At 37.9% G+C, this 11,821-nt stretch overlaps 1 protein-coding gene across 1 annotated transcript; it reads right to left on the reverse strand.

The window, feature by feature from the left end:
• Positions 1 to 979: 979 nt before the first annotated feature.
• Positions 980 to 3,690, reverse strand: LOC115936257 (heat shock protein HSP 90-alpha-like). The gene is given in 1 exon segment (XM_031016194.3): positions 980 to 3,690. A coding segment is annotated over 1 exon segment (2,202 nt). The 5' UTR covers positions 3,651 to 3,690; the 3' UTR covers positions 980 to 1,448.
• Between the last annotated feature and the right edge of the window lie 8,131 nt (positions 3,691 to 11,821).

The following is an 11,821-nucleotide window of genomic DNA, read 5'->3' on the forward strand; positions in this document are numbered from 1 at the left end:
ATGGGCTGTAGATGAGGAATCAAAAAACGGATCATGAGTGGTGTAGATCATCACTGTTGGAAGAGCAAAGGACATTACTTTGGACAAGTGTGACCTGGAAGGGGGTGGAATTTCAGCCAGACCGTGAGGATAAAGGGAAGGGAATTGCAGGAAAGAAGGAAAAAGAAAGCTTGAACATCACAGGCACCTCCTCTCAGACATTGTATCAGATATTGTGAAAGACAGTGCTACGTAGTGGTAACAGTGTAGACATTGGGGCTAGATTCAACCTGACTTTGAAAATCCTGATTCTGCCACTTACCTTGGGCTAATTTCTTAGCCCATCTGGGGCTGTTTCCTAATCTGTGAAAATGGGGAAAAGATATTCATCCCAATGTGTGGTTTCAAGAATGAATTGAGATAATCATGTATGTGGAACACTTGGCAGGTAGTCAGAAAGTGGTAGCTCCTGTCAGAATTTTTGCTGTCCAAAACAGACCCACAAAACTGTCTTATCCATTCTGCAGATGAGGAAAACTGAGGCTTAAAGAAATGATATCATTTACCCAAAATGACAAGCTGGTAGCAGCACAATCAGAATTTAAACTCATGTCTGTTTGACTCCAAGGTGCATGCCTTTACCATCTTGAAAAGAATGGGGCAACACAGCAAAAATACAGACACTTGAAGGTATATATATATGAAGTGTGTGAGTCCCATATCAAATTTTTGGAGCTTTGCCAAAATGGTAGGTGAAGAATGTTCTCTTCAGTGTAGCCATAATTTGTATTTTTTCTTTTTTTTTCTTTTAACTCATCTGTATTTGTTACAACTATAAGCAGAATGTGACTCGAGCACTACATTTCCATCCACAAGACCGGGTCTGAGTTATTTTTGAACAGCTTTATGATATGCTTAGGTAGGCTTATAACTTTGCTCCTCCAAACAATACTTTTCTTTAGAAAACAAGCCCTGTGGAGAGATCCTTCCATCAAGTTGCTTCAGTTTAACCTATTTCTAGAGGACTAGTACATGCAGAATTGTCAACTACAGGGGATGAAAAGTTCAAAAAGTAGATCCTACAAGATGTAACAAATACTTTTCTAAACATCAAGGTATAGCTCAGGAACACTTCAATAACAAGATTTGGTCTACTTAGGAATCCGGCTTGACAGCTAAACACTTTAGACCACAAAGTTAACATCATGTTACATACATCTTACAACGCACGTTACCCCAATCTGTGAAAATAAACCGACGTGAAACTCAAAAAGCATTACTAGTTCTGCTTTAGTGCCTAAGGTATCACAGCATCACTTAGTAGACAGAAATCTTATCTTCCCCTTAAAGTAGTTGTCATGCTGTACAGACTTTTTAATATTAACAAAAATAAAGAAAAACATCCTTGAAAATATATTATCAGAGGAATTGTAGAGTACTGAACAGTTAAGTCATCCCTTAGCCAGAGGTTAGTCTACTTCTTCCATGCGTGATGTGTCGTCATCTCCTTCGAGGGGCAGCATTTCTTCAGTTACAGCAGCACTGGTATCATCAGCAGTAGGATCATCTTCATCAATACCCAGACCAAGTTTGATCATCCTGTAGGTCCTGTTAGCATGTGTCTGGGGATCTTCCAGACTAAAGCCAGAAGGCAGGAGTGCAGTTTTGTAAAGCAAGATGACCAGATCCTTCACAGACTTGTCATTCTTATCAGCCTCTGCCTTTTGCCTTAAGGTCTCAATAATGGAATCGTCAGGATTTATCTCCAGGTGTTTCTTGGCTGCCATATAACCCATTGTTGAGTTGTCTCTTAGGGCTTGAGCTTTCATGATTCTCTCCATGTTTGCTGTCCAGCCATATGTGCTTGTGACAATACAGCATGGAGACATCACCAATCGGTTTGACACAACCACCTTTTCAACTTTTTTCTCCAATATGTCTTTCATGATTTTGCAGAGGTTCTCAAACATTGTTTTTTTCTCTTCCTATTTCTTTTTCTTTTCTTCATCCTCTGGAAGTTCCAGGACTTCTTTGGTGACTGACACTAAAGTCTTCCCCTCAAATTCCTTCAGCTGTTGGACACAGTACTCATCAATGGGCTCAATCATATAGATCACTTCTAAGCCATGTTTCCCAAGAAGTTCCACAAAGGCTGAGTTAGCTACCTGGCCCTTGGTCTCACCTGTGATATAATAGATATATTTCTGTTTTTCCTTCATTCTGGTGCAGTAGTCCTTGAGAGAAACCATCTCATCACCAGAGGCAGACGTATAGTACCTTAACAGCTCTGAAAGCTTCTTCCGATTTTGAGAGTCTTCGTGTATTCCAAGCTTAATGTTTTTAGAGAACTGCTCATAGAATTTCTTGCAGTTCTCTTTATCTTCCGCCAGTTCTGTAAACAGTTCTAAGCATTTTTTGACCAAATTTTTCCTGATAACTTTCAAAATTTTACTTTGTTGCAACATCTCATGGGAAATGTTTAGAGGGAGATCCTCCGAGTCTACCACCCCTCTAATGAAGTTCAGATATTCAGGGATTAGCTCCTCACAGTTATCCATGATGAAAACTCTGCGTACATACAATTTGATGTTGTTCTTTTTCTTTCTGTTTTCAAATAGGTCAAAAGGAGCATGTCATGGGACAAATAGAAGGGCTCTGAATTCCAACCGTTCTTCAACTGAAAAATGCTTCACTGCCAAGCGATCTTCCCAGTCATTGGTCAAGTTCTTGTAATATTCTCCCTACTCCTCATTAGTAATATCGTCGGGATTTCTGGTCCAGATGCGCTTTGTTTTGTTGAGTTCTTCTTGGTCGATGTACTTTTCTTTAATCTTCTTCTTCTTCTTCTTGTCACCATCCTTCTTTTCTTCTTCTTCCTCATCAGAACCAACATCTTCAATTTCAGGTTTGTCTTTGGACTCTTTCTCTTCTTTTTCTTTTTCTTCTTCTTTGTCTTCCTTTTCTTCAGCCTCATCATCGCTGACTTCTTTATCACATTTCTTCTCCACAAAAAGAGTAATGGGATATCCAATAAGCTGAGAATGTTTCTTCACAATCTCCTTTATTCTTCGTTCCTCCAAGTACTCAGTTTGGTCTTCTTTCAGGTGTAGGATAACCTTTGTTCCACGACCCATACGTTCACCTATGTCTGTCCTCACTGTGAATGATCCCCCTGCTGAGGACTCCCAGGCGTACTGCTCATCATCATTATGTTTGGTGATCACAGTTACTTTCTCAGCAACCAAATAAGCAGAATAAAAACCAACACCGAACTGGCCAATCATAGAGATATCTGCACCAGCCTGCAAAGCTTCCATGAACGCTTTGGTCCCAGACTTGGCGATAGTACCAAGGTTATTGATCAAGTCAGCCTTGATCATTCCAATTCCAGTATCCACAATAGTGAGAGTTCGATCTTGTTTGTTTGGTATAAGGTTAATATGCAGCTCTTTCCCAGAGCCTAATTTACTGGGATCTGTCAAGCTTTCATACCGGATTTTGTCCAATGCATCTGATGAATTTGAAATGAGCTCTCTCAGAAAGATCTCTTTGTTCGAGTAGAAAGTATTGATGATCAATGACATCAACTGGGCAATTTCTGCCTGAAAGGCGAATGTCTCAACCTCCTCCTCCTCCATCGGTTGGTCTTGGGTCTGGGTTTCCTCAGGCATCTTGGCTAAGTGACCGCACAGGACCCATGGTGCAGCAACACCAGGATGCTGAAGCAACTCATAATTTGTATTTTTTCTTATTGTGAGTGAAGTTGAATATTCTTTCACATGTTTAAAGCCATTTGTATATCCTTTTTCTGTGAACTCTTTATGAGCTTTGTTCTTTTTCCATTGAGATGTTGGTTTTCTTTTTACTGATTTATAAGAACTTTTTAGGTGTTAGAGAAATTAGCCCTTGGTTATATATGTTGAAAAATATTTTTCCCAATTTGTTCTTTGCCTTTTATCTTTAATTATGGTATTTTTGCCATATAGAATTTTAAATGTAATCAAAATTAATTGTTTTAGGCTTTTAAATTTTAAAAGTTATAGTTAGTAATCTTTTTCTGATCTGAAGTTATAAAATAATTCTCTCACCATTTTTTTAGTACTTTTGTTTACATTTTTTTTTGTAGACGAAGTGTCATTCTTGTGCTCCAGGCTGCAGTGCAATGGCACAATCTAGGCTCACTGCAACCTCCGCCTCCCGCGTTCAAGCGATTCTCCTACCTCAGCCTCCCATGTAGCTGGGATTACAGGTGCCTGCCACCATGCCCGGCTAATTTTTGTATTTTTAGTAGAGGCAGGGTTTCACCATGTTGGCCAGGCTTGTCTCGAACTCCTGACCTCAGGTGATCTGCCCGCCTTGGCCTCCCAAAGTGCTGTCTATATTTTTACATTTAACTAGTTGGTTATTTTGAAATTTATACTAGGGCAAGGTGTGGTTTATACATCCTTTTTCCCCCCAGATAATCACTCTGTTATACTAGCAACAATTATTAGATAATTCATCTTGTTTCCAATGATTTGAGTTACCACCAATTTAATTATTTATTAAGTTGCTATGCATATTTAGGTCTATTTTAAAACTTTTAATTATTATGTGGATCATTTTCCATTCATCAGTAGCATACTGTTTTAATTATTAAAGCTTTATAATATGCTTTAGTATCTGATAGGTCTTATTCTCTTGTCATTCTTTTTCTGACTTTTCCTGGATACACATTTTTGTTTATTTTTCCAAATGAATTTTAAAACTAGCTTATCTATTTCAAAAAATATATAGTTGATATATTCATGGGATTATTTTTTATCTTATATATTACCTACTGAGAATTGACATCCTTTTTGAGGTTTTAGCTTCCTTTCCCACAATAAAACTTACTTTTTCCATTTGTTTAAATTTTTTTTGAATCCCTCAAGAGTTTTAAACTTTTTGTCTTGTAGATTTCATATATTTCTTGTTAAATTTATTTCTAGATATTTCATCTTTTGTTGCTATTATAAATGGGATATTTTCTGCTACAATATAAAATGTTTTTTGAAGGAAGTCTTTTGGGACTAATGATCTGTGGGACCATTTTGGGAAATTCTACTTGACTTTGTGCATCCCCTGTACTCCAAATAATGTGTGTCCTAGGAGGGGAAATGACATTTCCACAGAGCAGTCAGAGACCCTATACAAAGGGGAGGAAGAAGGCTCCCCTTTTGCCTTTGGAAGAATTGGGTCATTTCGATCCCATTCTGCAATGTATAGAAGCACTCATAGAATATTCAAACTGGAAGATTGCTAAAAGATCAAGCTATTAAATCCTCTGATGCAAATGATGAGAAAATAGATGACCAGAGAGAGAAAGTGACCTACCGAGGTTGGGCAGAGTATAGGTTCTGGCTTATATTGATGGATGTCCAGGGCTTCCCTCAGCAGAGCTTCCTAGGCAGCAGCAATAGGCAACACCCTCCTATTCTGTCCCAAATTTCCACTTTGTCACATGCCAGATACTATGTCACCTACAGCATATACACTGGTCCTTTTGACCCTACACATTCCCATCCTCTGACCCTACATGATCTTGGCTAACCTGCCTTCCTATACCAGCAGAACCTGTATTTCTTTTTTAGACCCTGACAAATGTTAGGTCAATTTGTCAGTGCATTTGTAGTCAAAATTTGGTTGTCTAGATGTGTATGAACCCTGGCGTAGGTGCAATAGGAACCTGAAATGAGATTATCTCCCCAAAGGGCTTCGGAAAATTTGGAGTTGCTGCTCTAGTTGAATAGGAACAGGATCCAGATCTCCACCTTATTCTGCCTCATGTTTAATCCCCTAGCCCTTCCCATCTCACATAATAGAAGTTTAACAGTGGAATTGCTTTAAGCCTGACTTAGAACTATTGATAATTCTTCAATTCTTCTCAGATTTCCATGATGATCTCCTTCCCTCTCTACTCCCCATATCTTGGTTAATCAGTAGTTTACCACAGTTTACCATAAAGTTTATCTAGTGATAATAGTCACACCTACAAGCATTTTTTCCATATGACCTGGTGGAAGAAGCACTGATTTGGGGAGTCAAGAGGCTTGGTCTAAAGTTTTGCTCTGATGTTTACTAGTTGCATGACCTGAAGACAGTCACCTAAACTCTCAGGGCTGTTTCCTCCTCTATAAAATGAGAATATAATATTAAGTTAGAAAATATGAAAATCCTATATTTGCAGGTCAAAGATAACCTAATATCAGCAACTTATATGGTTCAACCTAATGGTGCCTGCCCTATTCACTACATATAGAATTGTGAGGAGTAAAGGAAACAGTGAGCATGAGGGATGTCTTTGAGATGCTTCAAATATTTTACATATGTAATGGATTATCATTTTTCTCTTTCCCAGGGTACTTGTCATTTAAAATTAGGCACTTAACAATTCAAAGAAAATGATCCATAATGGTAGAATTTCAAATAGACTTAAATATTCATATACCTTACATGGTAAACTGAATAATGGCCTCCCAAAAGTGTACATATCCTGATCCACAGAACCTGTGAATGATGTTACTTTATATGGCAAAAAGGACTTGTCCGTATTAGGGATAATCTTGGACTATCTGGATGGGCTTGATGTAATCACATCTGACCTTATAAGAGAGATGCAAGGGAGTCAGAGTAATAGGAGACTATGATGTGATGATGGAAGCAGGGACTAGACTGATGCACTTTGAAGATCAAGGAAGGGACCACAAGCTAAGGAACACAGGCAGCCTCTAGACACCTAAAAATGCAAAGAAATGGATATTCCTCTAGAATCTCCAGAAGGAACCAGCCCTGCCAACACATTGATTTTACCCCTGTAAAATTCATTTCTGACTGCTGGCCTCCAGGATTATAAAGGAGTAAATTTTTGTTACATTAAGCCACTATGTTTGTGGTTAATCGTTACAGCAGCCATAGGAAACTAATATGCTCTGTGACCTAGCCATTTAACTCCTAGGTACATAACTAAGATAAACTGTTTCAGATCCATGCCAGGAGACATAGGGTAACATTCACAGATGCACTGGCCACAATAGCAATAATGAAGAAAACTCAAAATCCATCACTGAGAGAGTGAATGAATTAACTCTAATAAAATATTACTTGGCAGTCAAAATATATGAACTATAGTAACATGAAAAAAATTGGATGAATCTTAGCAATATATTTTTATGTTTATTTTTGTTTTGTTTATTTTGAAACCATCTCAAACTTACAGAAAAGTTGCAAGTACGGTACAAATGCCATTTTTTTCTGACCCATTTGAGAATAAGTTGCCAATCTGCTGCTCCATCACCCATGAATACTTTAGGATATATTTTCTACATACAAGGGCATTCTCTTACATAACAACAGTACAACCGTCAAAATCAGGAAATTGCGTTAATATTCAACCACTACGTAACTCTCAAACTTCATTTAAGTTTTGTCAGTTGTTCCAAAAATACTTTTCAGAGCATAAGAGTCTGGTTCAGAATTGCACTTTGCATTTGCTTGTCATGTCCTTTTAGTCTCCTTCATTTGGAGCAGTTCTTCAATTTTTCTTTGACTTTCATGACCTTTACATTTTTTGGAGATTACACAAGAGTTATTTCATAGACTGTCCCTCAGTGTGGGACTTTGGTCTGCTGAGTCTCATGATTAGATTGAAGTTACATATTTTTGCCAAGGATATCCCAGAAGCAATGCTGTGTTCTTTTCGTTGCATCCTATCGAGCACATGATTTTGATTTGTCCCTTTACTGATGAGGTTCACTTTGCTCCCTTGATTAAAATGGTGTCTGCCAGGCTTCTCTACTGTGAAGTTACCCTTTTCCCCTTTAGCAATATGATTTTAAATAAAAATAGGAAGTCCAGAGATTATAACCCTTTTATGAAGTTAAAAATAACTAATTTTTAAAAAATGCTTATTAGGAATAAATATACATGAGATAAAACCACATAGAAAAGCAAAGGAATGACAAACACAGAATTCAGGTTGGCAAATACATCACATGGAAGGAGTTATGAAGAAGGAAGAAGGAATACATGAGTATATGCAAGTTATTCCAAAGTTCCTGGTGTCTACGTTGGGTGGTGAATTCATATATTGTTTAAAAATCGACAAGGTAAAAAAGAAAAGAAGGCCATGCTTGGACCAATGCAAGAGTGACTTGAGAACCATGGATTATGATTAATTCTATGTACTTAGGGTCTAATAACAAAACTGAACAGATTGTTTGATAGGTTGGTAGTGTAGAGATACCAGAGAGTGAAAGAGAAGAACTTCTAAAATCACTCCAATAACCACTGTCCCCAGCCCCAACCACAGTGATAGAGTTTATGCTTCTAAGAAGGTCACCAGTATTCCATACTTTTCTACTTTCTGGGTCATGGCTAACTGGTATGAGCCCAGAGAATGACTGTACAGAGTCAACAAAGCTACTAAAGCTTAGAATATTTTCATAATAAAATATAGGAAAATTTATCTCCTTCCTGGAGCAATTTTGTATCCCCAGAACATTTGCATTTTTCCAACTTCATTTCCCTCTTGCAAGAACACATGTGAACTTCCCATCCCTCTACCTCTTCCAGTCCCTGGCTCTTGCTTGTATGGGTTTAGCACAGTTGACACAGACAGGTCTTTATTGGAAAAAGTCCTGGGTTCTAATCCCAGTTGCATCTATAGTTGCTGAATGACCCAAGGCAAATTATTTTCTTTCCATGGGCTTCAATTTATTCAGTTGGTATTATACACCCTCTTCTTTGCCCCATACATTCTGACTTAGTAGATTTGGGTATAGCCTAGGCAGGTACATTTTTAAAAAGCTACTCAAGCAGGAATAACTGTGCTTGTTGACCTCTGTATCTCATTCACACCAAGGTTCTTACTGTAATGCTTTAATGCTTTTGTTTTTCTGGGAGTTTCACTCTGTGGTTGATACTCATTGGGCTGGGTCTTTCTCTGGGAAATGGCCATATCCCGCAGAGATATGAAGCCAAATTTCTGCCCTGCAAATCTCACCCTTAGTTGTAGCCAATTTTTCTGGGAGTTGTCACCTGACTCAAAATAGGTCAATTATAGCCACTTTCCTGGAAATTTGGAAGTGGGATAAAGAAATTCCAGTCTCACTCTAGTCATTCCCATGAGTCTCAAGGGAGATTTCTGCATTGTAACACTGAGTAACAGAGAAAAGTTTCAGAAAAAAGTTGATGCACTGAAAGAAGAGGAGACGGGAGATGAGAAGTGCATGCTGAGTTCTCCATTGTTTTTGATTTATTGGTTCCATTCCCTATAGATGCCTGACTTTCTTCCTACCTTTGGATGCATAAGATAATGAGACAATAAAGTCTTCTTTATTTTGCTTAAGTTGCCTCCTTAGAGATAATTTGCATAGTGCATGGTCTCTCCTGCTCGGCTTTCATCCTGGACAGGAAGAATTTCATTTAGCCTAATGGACTATACAGACTTAATAGCTATAGTTAGAAAACAAACAGCTGACGTGGAGCATGAGGGCAGGGAAATCAGAGGGATGTAAAAGTGAGCTAAAATCCTTAGCTTGTCAGGGGGAGATTGAAATGTATTAATTCTACACATTAGAAACGTGTATTTGAGTAGGTACGGTAAAATGTTCAAGATAACCAGTAGAAAGATGGACATAAAATGTATACTTTTCAAATAAGTACAGTAAAACAAAAATAAAAGAGTTTTAGACCTTTTGATAGTATATAGCTCCCCATTAGAGAAACACAAACAGAAATATGAAGACTCCTTCAATGAAAAGAGCAATGATATTAAATCAATAACAAGATTGACATGTTTGCCCTACTGAATTTACAAGCAAAAAAACAAACAAACAAAAATGTTAATGTCTAATGTTACCTAGAGTATGGAGAAATAAACTCCTGGTGTGTATATATATTGTTACAATATTTCTAGAAGGGAAATTTGACAACATTTGCCAAAAGCCATGATTTATATAATGTACTTTAACTTTTAACCTCAAAATTCCACTTTTAGGAATGTATCCTAAGGAAATAATTAAGAATATAATTTAAAGTATTTATTCTAGCATGAATAATATTAAAATAATCAAAATGTTCCAAATTATAATATTGTTACAGTAAATCATGCTACTTTCATACTTCAGAATTGTATGTAGTCATTATCCATTATAATGTAAGTTAGCATTTTATTAGCATCAAAAGCAAAGACATTCACAATGGCGTAAGAAATAGCAAGATGCAAAGCAAGTGTACTGAGTTGTTATAAATTAACATATATCTATATACATAGAAAAAAAATGTTGGGAAGGGTTCAGACCATGGTATTAAGTGATATGTTTTTCTTTCAGTAATAAGCTTTGCATTAGTTCGTTCTCACACTGCTATGAAGAAATACCCAACACTGGGTAATTTATAAAGAAAAGAGGTTTAATTGACTCACAGTTCCACATGGCTGGGGAGGCCTCAGGAAAATTATAATCATGGCAGAAGGCACCTATTCACAGGATGGCAGGAGAGAGAATGAGGGCCAAGTGAAGGGGGAAGCCCCTTAGAAAACCATCAGGTCTCATGAGAACTCACTCACTATCATGAGAACAACATGGGGGAAACTGTCCCCATGATTCAGTTATCTCCACCTGGTCCTGCCCTTGACATGTGGGGATTATTATAATTTAAGGTGAGATTTGGGTGGGAACGTAGAGCCAAGCCATATCAAGCTTGATGTTCATTTTCTTCTTTTTGATTGTGTTTCACGGTGGCACCTTTTATGATAATAATACCTTTTTCAATAGTTTAGACTTAGAGTTGACCCAGAGCTTTCATACTCATACGCATGATGCCATTTGAGCTGTGTAACACTGCAGGGAGTTCAAGAGGGAAAATACTATCACCATCTACTCTTACTCACAAGAAAATGGAAAGAGTTAGTAAGGAGCAAAACTGGCATTAATCACCAGGTCTTCTTCCTCTAGGGCCAGTACTCTCCCCACTGCCCCATGAGAGAATAGCACAATAGTACGCCTAAACACTCAACGGTTAAACAAATTGAAACATCAATACATATGACACATTAAATACATATAAGTCCGTGGACACAATAGGAAAGAATGCTAATTAAGAACAAAAGAAAACCACAAGGCATATACATAGGATTTGTAGCTGTATAAAAAAAGTATGGATACACACACACACACACATATGTTGGGGAGGTCACAATTGTCTTGGAAATATACTTATAGGAATACTAAGAGAGTTTGGCATTTTGTGTGTAAAATTTTGGAAATACATTACTTTCAAAGTGGGCAGTGTAGGTAGAACTAAGTTTTGCCAAACACATGGGCAAGTCAGAGGATAAGAAATCAGATAAAACTAAATACAAGGAAGGGCAAGGGATTGGAATGAAGCATGAGGGCAGGGTGGCCAATTGTTCTTGTTCTCCCTGGACAGAGCAGTTTTCTGGAACCAGGGATTTCAGTGCTAAAACTGGGAAAGTCCTGAGCAAAATGGGACAAGTTGGTCCCCCTATCATGCAGGAGAAGAGGGAAGAGGTTGAGGCAGGTTTCAAAAATTCAGAAAGCCAGCAAAAACGGAGTGAGCAGGACAGAAACCTGAAAAAAGAGCCTGTGCTCTTCTTTTAACCTTATTTGAGGAGGCAAAGATTTGCTGGCTGCTGCTAGAGGGAGAGAGCACTATTTCATAACTGGACTCCAGACTTAATTTACAGTAGAACTCAGCAGTTGAAAGCTGTTGAATTGGACATCTGATGACCTGGATTTACAACTTGGCTCACCACTCTCTGGCTAAGTGACCTGGGGCAAGTTCCCTGACCTCTTTGCTT

The sequence above is a fragment of the Gorilla gorilla genome, chromosome 9 (assembly GCF_029281585.2).
Source record: "Gorilla gorilla gorilla isolate KB3781 chromosome 9, NHGRI_mGorGor1-v2.1_pri, whole genome shotgun sequence".
Lineage (NCBI taxonomy): Eukaryota > Metazoa > Chordata > Mammalia > Primates > Hominidae > Gorilla > Gorilla gorilla.